The following is a 20,667-nucleotide window of genomic DNA, read 5'->3' as shown; positions in this document are numbered from 1 at the left end:
CCAGCGGTTCCAACACCAAAATTTTAAAAATTAATAACTTTTGCATCGATTGTCCGATTTTCCTCAAACTTTCACCGATGTGTTCTACTAATGTTGCTGCTTTCACTCAATTCACATTGCTCTTTGGGTTTGCTTTCCCTTTAACATTCCCAAAGAACACATAAAATTACTTAATTGGGTTTTGATTGTTGGGCGGGGGGAGTAGACTCTTCAACAATAGCTTGGTGAGAAAAGGATTCTTTGAAAATAAATGTTATGATATAAGAGTAGCAAGATTGAAGAGATTTGTATGATTCCTGTATTGAAATGACAGGGAGATGCAGCCAAGAATGAGGTGGAGGAGTCCCCCAGCAAGACGGACGATGCTCTCTCATCTCAGGAGATCCCCAACACCAGCCAGCAGCACTCCATCCTGTCCAGCCCGTTCAGCTCCCCGCCCCTCTCTCCGGACAACCGGGACCCCTCCCAGAGCACCCTCCCCTTCTCGGAGGAGCTCCCTCCTCCTCCGCCTCCCCTACCCCTCGAGTCGCCCCCATCATCCGGGGCAGAAGATGGTGAGGAGGATGTGAGAAAGGAGGAGGAGGAGGTGGCAGGGATGCTGTCCTCACCCAAGTCGGCTGCATTGCCCAAGCTGACGGCAGTGGAGGTGAAGTCGAAGATTCCTGTCAGCTCGAAGCGCAAGTCGCAGGATTTGGGGATGGGGGCAAACCCGGTTCCCACCCCAACACCAAGTGCTGAAGACTCTCCACGGAGGAGACAGCTGAACACGGAGACATCAGTTGACTTTGATGAGGTGAGACTCTGCAATTACCCAGTATTTAATAGCCGATGGACAAGACAATGATAACGGGGTGCCATATTTATCTAACCATCATATACATGTAGTCGTAATTGGAGTGTTGCCACTGAACATCTGTTTTGCGCCGTTCAACGCAGAAAGTATAAAAAAGTCAACTACATTCCACCAAACATGCCTGGTACTTGTTGGTTTAAAATTGGCAAAGGTTCCTTTTGATGTTCACCCGTGCAATCATTACACTGTATTTCATGTGTTCAGAAGCAGAAGTTCATCAACTCCATTAATGTTGCAGTGTGTTAATGCCCTTTTGGTTCACAGCCAACAATAAATGATGACAACTCTGCACGTATAACATTGATTGAACATCATGCTATGGAGCGTTTTGTTGTCCCCGCCGAACGAGTTCGAGCAGGGGACTATGAAACGGGCTCCGTACGTGTGTGTGTCCGTGTGTCCGTCCGTCCGTCCGTGTGTCCGTGTGTCCGTGTGTCCGTGTGTCCGTCCGTGTGTGCGTCCGTGTGTGATCAAAATCTTCAAATTGCTACTTCTCTGTCATTTATGAGCCAATTTTGATTCTGTTTGCTTTATATGATAGCACTACATGGGAGCTTTGAAACTTGTACACAGAATTTCAGTCGTGACCTTTGACCTTGACCTTTGACCTATATTGTACATTTTGCTACAAAATGCTACTCCTTCGCCATTTCTAACCCGATTTCGATTCCGTTTGCTTTATGTGATGGCACTAGGTGAGGGCTTCAAAACTTCTACACAGAATTTTGACCTTTGACTTCTTTGACCTTTGACCTTGATTTTTGACCTGTATTGTACATTTTGCTACAAAATGCTACTCCTTCGCCATTTCTTACCCGATTTCGATTCCGTTTGCTTTATGTGATGGCACTAGGTGAGGGCTTCAAAACTTCTACACAGAATTTTGACCTTTGACCTTGATTTTTGACCTGTATTGTACATTTTGCTACAAAATGCTACTCCTTCGCCATTTCTTACCCGATTTCGATTCTGTTTGCTTTATGTGATGGCACTAGGTGAGGGCTTCAAAACTTCTACACAGAATTTTGACCTTTGACTTCTTTGACCTTTGACCTTAATTTTTGACCTACATTTTTTGTACATTTTGCTACAAAATGCTACTCCTTCGCCATTTCTTACCCGATTTTGATTCCGTTTGCTTTATGTGATGGCACTAGGTGAGCGCTTCAAAACTTCTACACAGAATTTTGACCTTTGACTTCTTTGACCTTTGACCTTGATTTTTGACCTATATTGTACATTTTGCTACAAAATGCTACTTCCGGCGGGGACATGTATTACGCACCGCGTAATTTCTACTTTTCCTTGTTACATTTCTACTTCTCTCTCTCTCTCTCAATAATCTTGATTGTGTCCATTTCTGAAAAATTTGTTTTACTCTTTAATCTATTTCCAGCTATATTTCAGTCACATGCTATCGGGAAAAACCTCAGATGTTCAAGAGCTGTAATTTGGTATTGAATGTCATATGAAATACTCTCACACGAATATGGCAGATTTTAAGAGATTAAAATGAATATCATAAGTTCCTTTCCCGCAGTTTTAGTCTGAAAAACAAAAATAACACATGGAAATATGGACAAGTATAATGTTGCGAATGCAAGTGTCGTGTTACTTGAATTATGGAATTTATGCGCCTAATCTAATTAAGCAATTATTCAATTTGTTTTTCACATTGACTTGTAGGTGTTTTGATGTATGCAATAATTGTAGAAAAGCTACAGTGTAGACATCAAAATCAACTTGTGAAGCATGGGTGTGTGTCGTTGAGGAAGCAGATTTTAAGATTGCAGATGGGATTCTATTTTAAAAAGATTTATACATGTATTAAAGTAAACTACATCTACACAGAAGCAACCTGATATATTGTACAGTAATCATAAAGGCAATCCCATATCTTTTTTTTATTCAATGCACCAAATGAAAAAGGAATTATGAATACAATACCTTTTTATTTGATATACAACGTATGACATATCATTTCATGTGAGAGTGACAATTTCAGAACAAAATTTGATAAAGACCAAAAACAAACAAAAAAGAAATCCCAAATTTCCTTGCTATATATCAATTCTAAGAGAGTGGCAGTAAATCAAATTTTTTTGCTCTACTAGGATGAAGTGATTGAAGTTCATCTAGTGAAGCCGGCCCGTGGGGGACTGGGGTTCACTGTGGCAGGTGGAGCAAACACAGGAGGATGCTATGTGAAGGACATTCTGCAGGACCCCGCCCTGTCCGACGGCAGATTGAAAAAGGGCGACAAGATTCTGGAGGTAGTGTAATCTAAATCGAGGACAAACGTCACTGTACTGTCCAGTGGATGGGGTAGTACATAGGTTTCATTGATTTATTTTTTTTAGCAAAGTGTAATCAGTTTCAATTGATTATTTGATGATAATATCATATATATTTTCTTAACCAGGAAAATAAAAATAACCTAACAAATCTGTACCATAGAAGTGTGTTGTTCAGTGAAATAGAAAAAGAAAACTGAATAACATCAGTGGTATCTCTGTGACATTTCAAATATGCTCTTATATCTTTGATAGAGAATGTGACAGCTAAGCTTGTCAGTATTCACTTAATTCAAAGTAGAAATAGGCGGGGCATTTGTTTGATATCTTCCAGATACCACACCATCCATCTCGACTAGAACATTAGAAAACAGTCGAGAATACATTATCAGTATGATTGGTTCACGTACTAGGCAGAAAGAAATGATTGATTTAAGGAACAATGTTTGATTTTGTTACGTTTTATTTAAAATCCAGGTAAATGGTCGCAGCATGCAAGGCATGAGCCACTTCGACGCTGTCTCGTTTCTACGCATGACTCCGAGGGAGGTGTCACTCAAGGTCGTTCACCCCTCAGCCAAGTCCAGTCTTCCAACACCGTCGCCAGTGAAGTCTGTCGCAAACACCGCCATTGCTACCTCACCAGTGCTGGATGACGATGAACAGATCATCCCCAAGACTGTGCTGACCGTCCAGTCCAAGCCAAAGTTTGCCCTGGATGAGCCAGATGAAGGGGTCACTGTCCAGGGTCAGCTGTCAAAGAGCAGCAAAGTGAGTGCCAATCAGAATGCCTCTGAATCCGAAGATCTTCCAGTGATCTCCATCAAGAAGAACGTCGAGGGTCGACTCGGCCTCCTCCTGTGCGTGGAAGACAGGGGCCAGGGCTCAGGGCTGTTTGTCAAGGATGTGGTGTCTGGCCTGCCGACAGCTCTAGATGGCAGCATACAGCCGGGCGATCAAATTCATGCCATCAACAACCAGTCCACCAGTGGGATTGGCATGGAGGACGCAAAGACCTTACTGGGAAGGGTGCCCTCTCTTGTTGAAATCAAGGCAACCAGGTAAGACTAGTTTTTGTTCCAGGTACCAACTCTCATTTCTGAGGGTCTGAAACCAAAATGTTCAAGAACTTTATCGAAACAGGATACTTAAAAGTAATTGACAACTCTAAGTTGTGCTGTTCATATTATTGGTTCATGTTTTGGTGAAAGCAGTTAGGTATATTGATAGTGCCAAATCGTTGTATTATAGAAATCAAGAAGTGTCAAAGTGATATTTTGAAGGTGAATATTTTCCAGTAATAGGTGGTACAATCAACCCACATGTTATAAATCACAAGTCAATGAAAATTTTCCGTAGTTTTTTTGTTGCTGTATTCCTCAGCACATATGCTTTTCTTCAAGAATATTTCAAAGTTCTTGTATGTTTGCAATCATCAAGCATAGTTTAAACATGCTTGAAGATCTTTGTTCACGTACATGTATATCCATGATGATCTTAATTCACCAACTTGCGACCATTGCTGCTGTCAAGCAGTTACACCTGTTTTGTTTGGGTGCACAAAATTTTCAGAAATAGAAGACCTGTCGTCCAGAGGGCTCCCTCGCCTCAAACGCCGACCTCGACACAGACGGGGACAGAGGCGGAGATGGAAGCTGGTGGTCTCGTAGCCGACGATGCAGAGGAAGATGATGATGAGTGGGTGTCGGATTCCAGCGAGCAGGTGGTAGCTACCCCGGAGCCTCCCCCGCCCAAGATGGAGAGGGGGAAGAAGTCATCTCCAGAGGTGGCAGGCTTTGATCTGGACCTTGGGGATGTCTCTCAGGAAGACTCTGATTGGGAGGTAGGTGGAAAAGAAATAAAAGAAAAATGGACCAATAACTAAACAAACAAACAAAGCCCAACAAAACAGTAGCTATGAAAAGAATAACAAGCCACAAAATATCTTTTGCAGACCTCCAAACCCTTCTGAATTTAGAGGAAAGAATCTGAATCTTGATTATTTACAGCTCTCGTTTTGATAGGAGTTTCCTGTTTTGCGTGATAATTTTACTGCACACTCCTATGGGAATTGCTCTTTCTTTCCCTTTTTATGAGCCAAATCATCCATATTTTTGAGTCAGAAAGTTTGGGAGGTCTGCTTTTGGTTTCAGACAAACCATAAAAAAGAATGGGAATGTGGAAGGGAGGAATGATTCTACCCACCATGATATATTGTTTTATGTTAGACAGTAGAATTAGAATCAGAGAAACAGACAGATGAGGGGAATCCACACCCCTGACACCACCATCCCACCCCTAACACCACCACCCCACCCTATCACCACCACCCCACCCTTCATGTACATGTAGGACATAGGCTTAAAGGACAAGTCCACCTTCATATACATAAGGATTGAGAGAATGCAGCAATATTAGTAGAACACATCAGTGAAAGTTTGAGGGAAATTGGACAATCCGTTCAAAAGTTACGAATATTTTAAGTATCTGCGCAGTCACTGCTGGAAGAGAAGACTACTACAGTGTATGATGTCACATGCGTACAACTATATAAGGAAAATAAAAAGAGAATTTCACAAAACTTTACTTTTTGAATAAAGTGCACATTTCTTCGACTTGCTACTGACGCATGTTAAGGGTAATATTATTCCCCCTGCCTTCTGAAAGAGAGAAGTCGAGTGTTCTTTTGTTATGAGAGAAAAATGGAAATATGTTGAATTTTCTTTATTCTTTCTTTATGTCGTTGTACTCATGTGACATCACAAGCTTTAGTAGTCTTTTCATCCAGCCGTGACTGAGCAGAAACTTCAAAAATTCATAACTTTTTAACGGATTGTCCGATTTTGCTCAAACTCTCACTGATGTGTTCTACTAATATTGCTGCATTCACTCAACCCACATGTCTATGAAGGTGAACTTGTCCTTTAAGATGATTTCTGCACTCCACAGAATTCAAAGAACTGAATTTAGATAATGCTACTAATATGCCAGTCAGCCACACTAGATGTGGTGTATGGTAGTTGAATATGAAGAAGATTTGACTGAGATGATAGCAAAACTTGACATTTTTGTCCTCTCTGCTCTGCAGGACCTGTCGGTGAGCGAAGAGGAGCCCAGCCGTCTGGACGAGGTGGGCGACATCATGAAGGATCTCCAGATGCACCATGGTGGCTACACCCCGCAGATGTCGGAGGCAGAAAAGATAGTAATTTTGACCATTTTGTGTTTTACACATTCCCAACACTTCATTGAGGTTAAAAACAAAACAATGGAAGAGGACAGAACTTTTTTTTTTTTTTTGGTATCTGTTGACACACAATGTATGAAAGTGTTAGGTTATGCACACAACAAAGTGATTTGATTGTGATTTTAAGACAAAGTTGTAATCAGTGTCTTGTTGGTTTTGTTTCCACATTATGTAGAAGCACTTTATACAAATTTGTATGTGTCACATAGATTTTGAGTGCATATGGCTACATATGTATGATGAAAATTGACAAGAAACTTCTCATTCAAAGTAAATATTGAGAACATAATAATTCTATGTCTTTTTTCAGTGTAATTCATCATTGATATCTTAAGCTTCATTTTCTGTGAAAGTATCTAATCATTACTTGCAGTGATGAGTAAATATATATAATATTCTTATTGGTAGTGGCATTCATGATTGTGTTTGATTGCAACATACCACTTGTCATAAGCTACTGGCTAGGTTTGTAAGGAAATACACAAATCCTCAGCAAAGTGGTTAACTGTTAGCAGTATGATCATTGCTTTCTCTGTACCACAAGCATTGACCACGAGTTGATTGTAATATCTATGAATTGATGAACATAGGATGCATCAAGGTGTTGTGATGGATATGTGAATGATTGGGATTTTGTTCTTTGTCTCATTACAGCAATCCGTGACCAGTCCCCGTTCAGTCCAGTCCCCAACATCTCCTACCTCCATGAATTCCTCACCCCTCAGTCCACTCTCCCCGCAAACCCTGCCCTCCACCGTCAAGTCGCGGTTCTCCTTCGCCGAGCCGCCCACCTCCCCGTCCATCGCCCAGGATGCCAGCGAGGAGGAAGAGGAGGCTCTCTCCCCCTCCACCACCCCATGGGACTCGTCCAGCCCGAGCAAGCTCGACAGCTCGCCTCAGCGCTCGCGGCCCGACTCCCTGGAGCGGGAACTGGACTCCGACCTCGGCAGTCTGCCCCCGTCGCCGACCGGAAAGGCGTACGGGGCAGACGCGCTGCCCCCGACGCCCACGGGATCGAGACCGGCAGCTGATGCCCTGAAGAGGCAGAGTTTGACCCGAGACTCGCCCATAGGGAGCGAATTCTCCACCTCTGTGAGGATAGGCACCCCCACCGGCAGACCCCCTTCAGCGCAGGGAAGCGAAGCCGGAAACCTCAGCATCGGTGAAGTGAGGACCAGCTTCATTTGTCTCTTTAGATGATCAACGTTCTAATACATCACTCACTTCTTGATACAGAGAAGATTTTACATTAAGAAATACAGTGTATGACATGAAATTATGTGCATTTTCAATGCTACGCAGCAATAAAAGTTCAAATTCCATCACCATACACATGTATGCAAAACTTGTTATCATTTAAGAAACAGCTGATATTTGCTGCATTGATGCACGTGTGGTTATCATTGAAACATGTGATTCCACTTGAAATAAAGCTCAAAGCAGCTGTGAATAACAACTCAATTTTACGTTTCTCAGAACCTCGACATTGACCGCTATTAAGAAAAAACAAAACAGCAACAATAAATCAGTAGATCTGCAAGACCAGTGTTTTCTACTTAGTACTTTACTTCAATGTTATTTCATATTTAGTAATTGTTAACTTGTTTATCTGTACCCAATGATGACTTCCTTTATTACAGAGTGGAATTGTGTGGATAGAGCTTGAGAAACCGGAAGGAGGAGGACTCGGATTCAGTGTCATTGGGGCAGAGAAGGGGGGCAAGACGAGCATCTTTATTAAGACTGTCACCCCCGACGGTGTGGCTGGAAGAGACGGGAGGCTGAAAGTTGGAGACAGGCTGCTGCAGGTGAGATATACGGATTGTAGAAGCCGAGTGAAGATGTGACATGTATTGAAGAGATGAGAATCGATGATGATGATTATGATGAAATTTGTGATATTGATATTAATAATGCTGCTGTGATATGATGATGATGGTGATGATGATGGAGATAAAGTGTGGTGGTGATGATGATGATAGTAATGATGGTAGGATGGTGATGAGGGTGATGGTAATAGTGATGATGAAAGTAGTGAATACTCCAACCAAGTACACATGTATATGAACTTCGATACTGTACTGACGTAGACAAAATGCTCATCTAAAGTTTGCCAATAATGCAGAATGGGAAGTCTTCTTTGTTGCAGTTGTGTTGCATTGCATTTCATTGACAGAAAGTCACAGATGGAAAAAAAAGAAGAAGTGCTGTATAGTCACGACATGTTAATAATAGTTTGTATGTAAAAGACCAAGATGCCGTAGTTTATGCTATAATATAGTTTACATGTTACCATTTTCTCAATTGACATTCTAGGTGAATGGTCAGAGCCTTGTGGGCATGACCCAGAACAAAGTCATCACCATTCTAAGGAAATGCAAGGGGTTGGTGAGACTGGCAGTGACAGGGTAAGATTACAACGTGGTTCAAGCTACCATTCAAGCTTGGCTCACGCCTTGCATGTTTACACATCTCTTGTCCATTCCCAGCAGTGGAAACTTGGAATACATTCTTTCATTATCTATGCAGCTGATATCTGAAAGAGTATTTAACCCTAAAAAGACTGGGGGGGGGGGCTAAAAGGCCCCCCCTCGACATTTTGCGCGATTACTCAGCAACACGCAATGCTCTCGCCGCGATGCTCTATGACTTTTTTCTTTCGAGTTTCCCGCACATTTTGACACCAAATTTGTGACGCCCGGGGGTACGGTTCTGAAGTTACATAACTTTTTGTACATGCACATGAGACCGAAAATGGCTCAAAAATGTGATTTTGTGTACAAAGTCAATACAAATTGAGTTTTATCACATGGTTCATATAAATATGCTTATTTTTACTCTCAATGGCTAAAATCAATTTGTTTTAATAGTATTATGCTTCAAAAAGGGTCTGCCTTAAATTTTGCTGAAAAAAACAACAAAAACAAAAGGTCGAAAAAACAAGGAAATACATAAGTAATTCATAAAACAATAAAATGAATAAGAAATTAATTTTGATACCGAATTTTTTTTCAAGTACATTTGCTAAGAATGCCACAAAGAATATCTCGACCAAAAATGAGCACTTTTGGAGCTTTATTTACTGATTTAGATAAAAAAGTCTGATTTCTCGCATAAATTAGCATAATTAATCAAAATAAAATAAAAGAAGACTATTTTGGAAAATTTAAATATACGATCTTGTAGATTACATCGCACACTACCATTGTGCAAATTTCCGCGGCGATCGCGCGATCCACGGCCGAGATCTCAAGGGGGGGCCCTTTAGGCCCCCCCCCCCCCCCCCCCCCCCCCAGTCTTTCGAGCTACCAAAATAGCCCAGTCTTTTTAGGGTTAATGGCAAGATAGATTGTGTGAAATTCTGTGTGAAATGAATTACATGTATACTAGGAATGTGTTTTGTTTTGATCTGTTAATTTCATTTTCTTCTGGTATCATAATATCTTTCTAGTTCACGCTTTGTAATAGAATGACATGAGACAAGACGTCTGCAGTCGACATATTTGTATCTCCTTTATTTGCATATTAGCCTTGTGTCCAGTTACTTTCTCTTGTGTACCTTATTGAGTATGCACAATGATGGTTAGATCAAGCAAATTTGTGTGTTTATAGCAAAAATTATCAATACAATATTTTTGAGGTACCTGTACTTGTATACCCCATATACAAGTGTATATATATACATGTATCAAGCTGAAGATGATTCTAACTGTTGTTGTTGTTGTTGTTGTTTTGCATTATGTAGTATATCTAGTAATTTTCCAGACATCATATTTTGCTGCCTAATGATAAAGAAAGTGAATTTCTGTAAAAAAACACACACCTGGCAAATAAAACTATTATGATCACGGATGAACATATAATTTACTGAAGTGTTTGGGTGGACCATGGTAGTGTAATTTCGTGCACTTCCTCTCAGACAATTGTCCAGGCCTGCTAGCCGTGTGGGTACGGAGGAGCGGAGAGCATCCTCAGACGTCAACGATCGGCTGACTGCTACGGACGTAGAGGAGGGCACAGAGGGAGCTGGGAGCGATGTGGAGCTGTCGGTAGCTGAGTCCTACACCGAATCTGCCAGGGATGCGGGTTACAGGCAACCTCAGGGTTAGTGGTCATTGAAGGGCGGAACGGTCCAACTTTTCTCGTTTGCTCCTTTGGAGCGCTAACCCTCACTTCTTTGATGGAATTTCACAGATTTTGTAGATAGTTTTCGATGTGAGAACATGGCTCTGTCACACATCTTAGAACTGATATCCTCCTGTTGTGTCTGACTGAATCAAGATTTATCTCTTCAAATTTTGGCCAAAATTCTTATGTGTGTGTGAAAATGCAAACATGCATCAAATATTCTATATTCAAATATTCTAGAATATAAGTGAATAAGACACCAGATAGCCAGAAATGAGATAATTTTGATTTCAAGTTGTCTGGATTTTTTTTTTGTTTTGTTTTGTTTCTTTGCTTTTAGCCTTGACTTGGAGTATGAAGATGCTGATTTGTATATCTTGCACAACAATTGTGTATTTCAGCATAATATCTATCAGCACCTCTTTTTCTATTTAAGTATATGAATAGGAACATACCAGAGTGGGAAAGCCATGTGTAAAATGATCTTTACTTGGCCCATGAAAGCAATTAGAAGATTGATTTTGGTAGAGCTGACCTGGGCTGTGTGTCTTATAAGCCTATTGGGTACAATTTTACGTTGCCTTCTTAAGGAAAAAGAAAAAGAGATTTCATATAAAATGTCTGTCATTCGAGGACCAACACGGGAGGTTAGGATCTAAAATGTGATACAAGCCATTTTTTATGCCAACTCTTTCATCATAAAGTGGAAAATTTGTTGAAATGAGTGGCTTTTGGAATGTCTCTTGATGTTGACCCATGCCATTTGGTGTGCTTTCTTGTCCTCACTTTTGCACTGTTTTGTTGGACTCGTCAGGATATACCAAACAGATTTGTGTTTGCATGTGGATTCTGTCTCTAGCTTTGTGATAATGCCGTTTCATTTGCACTTTGTGATTTGCGCTATTGTGTGGATAGAGATCGCTTCTTATTTGTTTGATGGCTTTGTGATAAGTTTGCTTCTCTCACGACATAAACAACCTTGGTGTCCCCAGAATTTTTGCAATGTTACAGTAAACTTTTGGAAACTACATCCTGCACCCAGAAGACACACGGAAGTGCAAATTCAGTGCAGTAGAATGTCAATTGGAAAATTGATGTCTTTTCTTTTATGATGGCCTCAAAAATTTTTAGGGCAGTTTCCAACAGGTATACGTGTTACCAGTTTTCTTTTTATTGATTTCCATCCATCTGTAGTGCTCAAAATGTTTGTTCAGTAGTTTAGTTTCTTTCAAATTAGATTAGTTTGCCTTTTCCATGTCATTAGAGACACTTTTCATCTCACGTTATGGAGACAGTGATCAGTGCGTACAATTTCTTCCATATCTTTGCATAGAATAGAGTTGTTCCATTTATTTCTACACTTTTCAGACTATGCTCTTTAAGATATGTAAAACAGCAAATTGTTAGGGCCAACCAGGGAGAGTCCTGGGCTAATAGACTCGATCATAAGGCCATTGTGATACGATATGATTTTTTGTTGTTGTTGTTGCCAGCACAGTACAAGTTGTTTGCATGATTTGTCACATCACATCTTTTCGCTATTTTTTTTTTGACTCACAGAGGAGACAGAATTTACCTGCCTCCCACACATTTTACTACTTTGTGTTATTTTTAATTTGATTGTTAATTTTGTTGATCTTGTTTTTCTTCTTCTTCTTTACACATTCACACCTCACACCATTCACCTTTCCTCCACTGCCCTGTGATGTTCACTTCCTTTTTGCCTTTATGTTTGCATGTTCACCATCACAAAACCTCTTGTCCACCATCACCCTGCATCTGTTTGGACGCTCTGAACTTGACCCATACAACTTTGACCACATTTTGATAAAGCTGTTTAAAAACTGTACCTTGACCTTTGTTCCCCAATTCAACAACTACACCCATTGGGCTGGGCATTTTGTTTTGTATTTTTGCAATCTGGACTGCTCAATCTGTGCACTGTATTGACTGGTTTTTGACTGAAAATGATGTCAAACTTGTGGGAAAATACTGATACAATCAAACGTTATGCCAAGCTCATTTTGTCCCTACAAACATCAAACTATGCATTCACGATCCAAACTGGGATTTTTGTGTTCATAACAAATGAATGATTATTCAATGCTTCTTCATGCACAAATTGCATTGATCAAATCTCTTTTTCAAAAAACAACAAAACCACCCAAAACTGGAACAAACATAAAAATATCCAAATCACAAAATCCAAATGGAACAGACTTTGACGTGTCTGACCGCGAGGACCTGACCGGTAGCGTGACCTTTGACTCCTCCCTGTCCTTCACCCTCCCCATTAGCCTGGCGGGGCTACCGAGCTCCCGTAACTACGGGAGCATGGCGATAACCCCACCGCCACCCGAGTTCAGGGCTGGCTACACAGGTAATTGCACAAATTGACACGGAGTGCTACTTCTTCTACTTTTTCTACCACTGCTGCTACTACTACTTCTACTAAACATGTATGTCTACAGCTGTTCTATGACTTTATCTACAATCTACAATTACTATTAATCTGTGTGGATGTATGTATAGTTTTTGCAATCTTGGAATGGCTGTTACGTTATATCTGGTTTTGAGCTGTTTCATTATTTTATGCATGAAAGCAATTATCATGGTCATGCTGTGTTTCACTTTCATTATGTAATAGCCTCAAAAGAAACTTGATTGTTTGTATCTATGAATCTTCTTGCAATCTTGTGACATATCCTATTTCTACATAGAATGAAAACAAAGTCAGGGATGCATTTTGTTTCCCTTAAACTTGAAGCGAAGTGTACTGTATCTCAAGCTTACTTTGAAATGACATTCATTTTTGAAGACAAACAAAAACAAATGTTTGAGTTGTTATGATTGTTGAATACTGATGAAGTAACCAGACCTATTCGAGATAAATGATATACAAGATTTGAAGTCCGCAAACTTGTTATCATTCCTTTCGGGACAGATGACACTTCTTCTGTCTCTGTCTGTCAGTGCATGAATCTAAATAAGGCAGATTCAAGATTTTGAGGTAGAACAGTCAGGTCATTGTAATCTGGTCCTCCCAGAGACTGGGGTGATGCGTAGGGCTCATTTTAAGTGCAAGGCTCTTCCATGTACAAGTTGGTTATCACTGCATATGCAGATTAGCTGAGGGGATGTTGCCTTGCCCTCAAAAGTTTCCAACTCACATGCATGCACACTTAATTTCCATTCTCGCAATGATGTGAAAACAAATGTTATACTTAGAATAGATCAAATTATGTGATAACTTCGCAGTGATGACTTTCAAAGGAAAGAGGTTGGTAAATGGTGCATTATTGAGCAAAAACATGATTTTGTAAAATCATTTTATGTCTCAAGAAATGGGTGAAGGAAAACATTATCACTTCCTCTACTTTGAGTAGCCTTGTACCCTCAACAAAAGTTCGAAACAACATTTTTAAAGGAAAAATCTCATGATCTTGATAGAGGAGTGAAACCATATTAGGTGTTTCCTCACCATTTCCATTTCTGCCGCTGTACTTATTGTGAAGGGGACAAGATCATCATTCTTCCTGTTGACATGTTCTTCCTTAGTAAATGGAGAACTTGAGTGATATGTGTGTATATTCATTTATGCTTGCAATGATGATTCTTAACTTCTCTCTGCAGTATGCATGCAGCAAGAGTATTTTTCTAAATTCTTTAATTCATGCTCAAAACTTCCAAAAGCGTGTGAAATACAAGTGCCTGTTACCTGCTTGTAGTATTCTAATGACCCAATTACTGACAGATATATATACAATTAATATATATGTATGCTTTGGCACTGGCATCCTCTAAGTGAGCCTGATTATAATTGCATTGTAGTTAACAAATGCTTGCAATGTATCGCAAGTGCATATGAAGCAGCACATAATATCTATATTCATCTTTGTCTATTCTTGTATATTCTGCATGCGATGAGTGATTCCAACAGAAATTCAGCCAATTTTTATTCCATCCACATATGCAAGGCACTCACTCGCCTACTCTCGTTTCTCAATTGTAAAAATGCATGCCTGGCAAATGCCCATCACCACACAGAGCAAGATACAGACAGTGACATTGATTCCACGGCTGACCTTCCCGACGACCTCGACGGACCGGTGTCGCCCAGCGGTCAAGGCGCGGCAAGGGGAGTATCGGCCAGTCTTCTTGCAGCTCAGAAAGTGGGACAAGCTTTGCAGGTGAGAATTTGAATTGTGAAAAAAAAAAAATTTGCCTTGATTGTCCTATGTATTACCTATTATCTTAAGAATTGTCTTCTTGATTAGTTTTAAGAATTGCTACATTGTATGCGGTGTGTACACCATGGTCCGGATGGCCATGGCAGTCACATTTCAGGCCACCGTGGACAAAATGGGATGGACGTGACATAACGCTATAACTGGAGCTCTTTTTTAAAACATTACCATTTGTGTGATTTTCTTTTGCCTACTTTAGCTTTATCTTATAATGCAATGTTCTTCTGCAGTACATTCCAGGAAGCAAACCAACCCAGGTAATCTTGTAGGATTGAAAATATATTTCATTCTTGAAGTTTGTGACTGACTTTCATTCCTTGACTGGTTAATTGACTTTGTTCAGAATCGCAAGAGTGGGCTACAGGAGAGTGATGACGACTCCCTCTCGTGGGGAAGTGATGACAGCCTGCCACTGGATGATGCGGACAGGGACGTCAGCGAAGGCGGTGCCAACGGTGCTCTCCGTGGCACGCCAAGCACCAAGATTTTGGAGGACATCACGGAAGTGGAGCTGTCCAGACTGGCAGTGGTGCGACCTGCCGCCGGTGGGCGGTATGCCGGAAAGGGACTGAGAAACTGCATCGCTAAAATCCAGAAGCAGATCGACAAGCAAGATCCCGCCGAGGAGTTCAAGGTAGGACAGATTTACTGACTGACGAACCACAGTACTGACAGATTTTAACATATATGTGCATTATTCAAATGTATGAAATTCTTTCGTCGAGATGTTTTTCATTGCAACTGATTGACAAATATATGTATATTGTTGCACACTTGGCCATATACTTGCCTGTGTACATGACAGTTCAGTGGACTGTACATAGCTGCATGCTTACACAGCTTCGCAACATCTTAGCCACATCCTAGCTGGTTTTATTCTTGTTTATGATCATGTGGTACTTGATCTAGTACTTGATTACATGGCTACGAGTTCACATGCCCACATATTACATGGCTAGACCCCAAACACACCTCAGTCTTTCCCAATGTTCAGACAGATGATCATCAGACACAAATAAATTGCACAATCAACAACAAACAGCTGCTCTTTAGATTATGATACGACGTAAAGCGCTGTGAAACAAGTTACAGTTTGTGAGAGCGCTATACAATTGCAATAATTGTAATTTACTGTGACAACAATGACAAAAAAGGGACCCTGTGCTTTGTGACAATGTCACACAAACCAAAGAGGTGTATGTACTGCAGAGGAATCAACAAATCCTAAGGCGTAGGCAATGAGTTTGACAAAGTGCTGTGACACCTTATGGTGTCATGGCAGTGTCACTTAAGAATTGATGGTAGACATGTGACACAACTCTTTCTTTATTCTTGTCCATTGATTGTAACAGACTCTTCGCCAGGTGAAGGCAATTGACAACTGTGAGGAGGCCAAGAAGGCAGAGAACAAGGACAAAAACAGATTTCGCAACGTCTTGCCTTGTAAGTTGACATTTTCCATCCCACCAACAAGAAAGCTGCTCTGTGGAACCTGACAGCTCATATTTGCAGTGCATTTGTAGAATTCATGTTGATATCCAAGTAAATGGATTAATTGTATATCTCATTCAGAGCATTGGTCATATCCTTTCCACAGTCAACAGCTGATTGATTGCAAACACTGTACTTTATCAAGATGCTGTTTACCAAATTCTTTTAGAGGTTGATGTTTTAGCACACAGCATTACAAAGCAAAACGATGGGTAGATTATTTCTTTTTTGAATGGTTTCTCTTGCACATTTCACAAAAGGAAGAAATGCGTAAGTTTCTGATACTGTGGCTGGTCATATACTGTAAAGCAAGAAATTTTCACAGCATGAAATTCTCCAGAATTGGAGCCGATGGCCTTTTTCGCAGCATGAAATTTTCACAAAATGCCACTATATAATATCAATTTTTAGTACATTAGGGAATCTGTTGATGTGGTGTTCATACAAACTCGTTATCCCATGAAATTTTGTGATGCATTCCTTCGTTCAACATTGCAGATGACAAGACCAGAGTCATTCTGGAGGACAGTGGTCCGTCCGACTACATCAATGCCAGCCACATCAAGACAAGGGTGGGCAAGGACACGTACGAGTACGTCGCCTGCCAGGGACCCCTACCCAACACCACGGAAGACTTCTGGCTCATGGTCTGGGAGCAGAGGTCGGATGTCATTGCCATGGTTACCATGGACATGGAGAGCGGAAAGGTTCGTGGTGGTTTTTGCTGCTTGAAATAATATTCCATATTTAAGGAGATCAAATTGTTCACGAAAGACAAGATAAATGTGACAGTAGAGTCGTTGTTGTGCACATTATAACTCTCCGAGTATATATTTTGTGCAATGCTCTTTATATACTTTAAAGAAATAGAAAGGTGGAGTTTGTTCTGATTACATTAGTGCAGTGAGAGAAAGAGAGAAAATAGCAAACTTTGAGACTAGGAAACACTTAATTTCTCGCTCGATACATGTATCTGAAGAAGACAGATGGAAATAGCAGTATGTTTGCCCTTAGCAGGTTTGTCTGGGAAAAGATACAAAAAGGAGTATGCAGGGTGGCCCACAACTTGAAATTTGAGTACATTGCAAGCTCAGAAACTGAGAATATTGCAGAAATTGTAGGTGCGCGGAGCGCACATCATGAGAACGTAGTAAGCAATATTTTGCAGCTTATCTCTCTTTGTGCTGCTTACATTCAATGTTCTCTCTCATGTTTTGCACACAAATATCTAAGTACCAGGTAGTTTGATGTTTCTTATGCTTTGCACATGTTTTTCACATGTTTGAATATATTTTATTTTGAGCTTGTTGCAAATTGTTGAGGATGTTGCACAACATGGTGCTGGCTTTTGAAGGATGTTGCATAAGATTTGAGGATGTTGCATAAGTATGTACAGGTGTATTAACCTGTCCACTGTCTTCCACATCTCCACCAGGTGAAGTGCCATCGCTACTGGCCAGAATCTGCCAAGTCTTCCCTCATGGTGTACGGCAGGATTGAGGTTCGCCTCGAGGGTCACCAGGTCCTGGAGAACTTTGGTGTTCGCAGGATACTGATGATCGATACTGAGGTGAGTATTTGATGTCTGACTGGTGGATGGTCATACTTTTGAGAGGCAATATCGGGGAGTCAGAATTAGCAGATGTTTCATGTGTTTTACTATGACAGTAATGAGATATCTAATAACTTGTGATCAGTATCGTCATTTCTGTGTTAGGTTTCATTGTAGATGAACATCTTTAGAAAAGGAAAGGTGGTAGACAGAGTTTTAGTGCTTGCCAGCTACTGTAAACGTAAAACGTTCCAAGCCAAAGACCAAAAAGATAATTGGAACAAAGTGCTTTGTATTGGATGTAGAAAGGTGTAATTCAAAGGCTGGTTTTTGCCCTTCTGTTAAGTAATATATTAGAAGATAAATATATTTTAAAGAGACAGATTCATAATGCATGCCTGTTCAGCTTTTGTAATTTATCTAGTGGGAATCTTACCTTGAAATGTTTCTTATATGACTGTTCTAATCTGAAGAAAAACTTTTAAATGCAAATCAGTCTGACTTGGCATCAGTCTTGCACAAAGTGTAATCTGTCAATTGATCTAATTCAGAGAGTTATTGTGGTTGCAAGGGATGACAAGAGTCAGCTATCCAAATAACAAAGATGTGACTTGAATCAAAGGAGGCTATACTCAGGTTATAATTACAGAGACCAGATACTTTGCTAATGACTGTTTTGCTTCACCTGGTCGACCCAGTCATCCAAAAGGAAGGCATGTTGTAATAAAAACTTTTAGCACCATGATATGCTGTCTCCTGTATGTCTGTTCCACGATATGTTGTTGCACCTGTCAACAACTGAGTAAATGCATATACCGTTAAATAAACTATTTCTTTCAACATCTTCCACATCATCTTCCAGACCAATGAAGTCCACCATGTAACCCAGCTGAACTTCACCACCTGGCCTGACCATAGTGTACCCCCTTCCGCCCTGCCCCTCCTCCGCTTCGCCCGCTACATGAGGCGCATCCATGACCCCAGCCTTCCGATAGTGGTGCACTGCAGTGCTGGCATTGGGCGCACTGGCACCCTCATCACCATTGACAACATCCTCGGCTTGATCGACCGAGACGAAGAGGTGAGATGGTCAATAGGAAACATTCGTTGACGTGCCATACCCTCTGCATGTGTTAGTTCTCATTTGGGCTACATCAATAGGCTAATCATGACCACTCGTCTAATTTACATTAAGTTACTTCTTGTTTGAGGTAAAACAGAAGCATGTCATGTTGTGTCTTTTTTGTGCAGAGCACACATCCAATGATGATTCACATATTCCTCAAACATCCACAAGAAATTAAAAGTGCACTTCCATATCTCACTGTGAAGCCCTTAGGTAGTATCAGACAGAGGTTTACAAGTCCAATACCATTGCTGATGTCATCCTTCAATAAAATTTGTCAGTTGCTGTGAGGACTTGCAAAAAGGTGTTGCCAGAGTTTTTCAAGGGATGTTGACCAAGACACTGATTTTTGTTTCGCCTTTACTTCATTCTTGCAGTTTAAGGTCATGGACATTGTGAAGAGTCTGAGGAAACAGCGCCAAGGCATGATCCAGACCAAGGTGAGAGCAAAATGCAGTTGGCAGGAAACATTTATTGGATAATAATCAAATCATTGGTGTAATTACTGTCCAGCTTAGAACCCACAAAAAGTTGCAAATTAGGATTCCCTGTAATGGAAGCAAACTTTCTTTTGGGTTGACCAACCCAAATTTTAAACATTTTTCGTACTTGAGAGAGTATTTTTTTTTTCCACCCACTGTCAAAATGTGGTGGCTTAGAACAAAACCAAAATCGTGATATTAGCATTTTCTGGACCATGGACCATCTGGGCGTGGCACTTTATTCTCCCTGCCTGTGAAAGTTGTAGTCGTTAAAGTTGCTTGCTTACGAGCATTAATTGCTTCCTTGATATAAATGTGAAGGAATCATGAGTAACATTCCATTTTTAGTCCTTGGATACCAATCAAAACACTGTCATACATTAGATGTAAGTGGATAGGCAAGAAATTATGAGATGCACAAGTGAATACACCCACTTCTGTACCAATGTTCTCAGTGTGCCTGTCAAATTTGTAGTTTGTAGGTCCTTTCCTTATATCATCTCCTTCCTTTGTTTCAGAAGTGGTCAAAGACCTAACAGTCATGACTATTGTTCTGAAAAATGAAATGGACTTACAGTTGTACATGTATGGAGATGTCCAAGAAAAGTAACTCATTAGTTTTTCTCCTGTCACATACCTTTGTTGTATTACAGGACCAGTATGTATTCTGCTACAAGGCTGCACTGGAGGCCCTCAAGACTGTGCTGTGATAGTCAGATGCTGAAAGCATGGAAACAAAAATCCAAAACAAAACAAAACAAAGCAAACAACAGCAGTGATTCTCCAGCCCTGTGGGAAGTGGTTTAAACTTGTCAGGTGGTAGATGTTGTTGTTTTTAATTCCATCAGGAAAGTTAGAGTGAGAGTTTTAAGTTCAGGCACAGTGCATTACCATTTAAAGAATACACTCCTCCATAATGAGATGCACTTCTTCCACCTTGCACAAGTGACCTTATGGTGCCCATATTGGCATCCTGTCAGCTTGTAGAATATGGTTCAATATTGCCAAATGCGAGTGCCTGCCTAGTTACCCCTGTGGTGTATTTGGTTGTATCTTGATTGAAATACACATTTCTCCCTCACATGAATGTTGACAAGTGTGTGGTGTTTGAGTAAATCATAGCCACTTGGTCTGTTCAACATGAAGTCTGGTGTTTTCAATTGCATTCCTCACTTTACATTCATGTTGAATTTTTGTATTGATGTATATGAAGGTGCATAACATTTAGTTTTTAATGCAGTGTAATC

At 40.5% G+C, this 20,667-nt stretch overlaps 1 protein-coding gene across 1 annotated transcript in view; it reads left to right on the top strand.

Moving 5' to 3' along the window:
- The window catches only part of LOC139743668 (tyrosine-protein phosphatase non-receptor type 13-like), a 64,394-nt gene extending 44,264 nt beyond the window's left edge, over positions 1 to 20,130 (top strand). Inside the window, exons 28-45 of the mRNA XM_071654130.1 lie at positions 314 to 793; positions 2,968 to 3,126; positions 3,625 to 4,208; positions 4,720 to 4,990; positions 6,236 to 6,352; positions 7,049 to 7,561; positions 8,035 to 8,202; positions 8,711 to 8,802; positions 10,314 to 10,498; positions 12,741 to 12,902; positions 14,570 to 14,712; positions 15,113 to 15,403; positions 16,122 to 16,212; positions 16,759 to 16,967; positions 17,696 to 17,830; positions 18,675 to 18,893; positions 19,316 to 19,378; positions 20,074 to 20,130. Of these exons, the coding sequence (XP_071510231.1) occupies positions 314 to 793; positions 2,968 to 3,126; positions 3,625 to 4,208; positions 4,720 to 4,990; positions 6,236 to 6,352; positions 7,049 to 7,561; positions 8,035 to 8,202; positions 8,711 to 8,802; positions 10,314 to 10,498; positions 12,741 to 12,902; positions 14,570 to 14,712; positions 15,113 to 15,403; positions 16,122 to 16,212; positions 16,759 to 16,967; positions 17,696 to 17,830; positions 18,675 to 18,893; positions 19,316 to 19,378; positions 20,074 to 20,130 (3,939 nt within the window). The remainder of the gene's footprint in view (positions 1 to 313; positions 794 to 2,967; positions 3,127 to 3,624; positions 4,209 to 4,719; positions 4,991 to 6,235; positions 6,353 to 7,048; positions 7,562 to 8,034; positions 8,203 to 8,710; positions 8,803 to 10,313; positions 10,499 to 12,740; positions 12,903 to 14,569; positions 14,713 to 15,112; positions 15,404 to 16,121; positions 16,213 to 16,758; positions 16,968 to 17,695; positions 17,831 to 18,674; positions 18,894 to 19,315; positions 19,379 to 20,073) is intronic.
- Positions 20,131 to 20,667: the final 537 nt, after the last annotated feature.

This window comes from Diadema antillarum, unplaced genomic scaffold, assembly GCF_040938485.1.
Source record: "Diadema antillarum isolate AM-2024a unplaced genomic scaffold, OU_Dant_1.0 seq00001101_RagTag, whole genome shotgun sequence".
NCBI classification, from domain to species: Eukaryota; Metazoa; Echinodermata; class Echinoidea; order Diadematoida; family Diadematidae; genus Diadema; species Diadema antillarum.
This window is presented reverse-complemented; position numbering and strand designations above follow the sequence as displayed.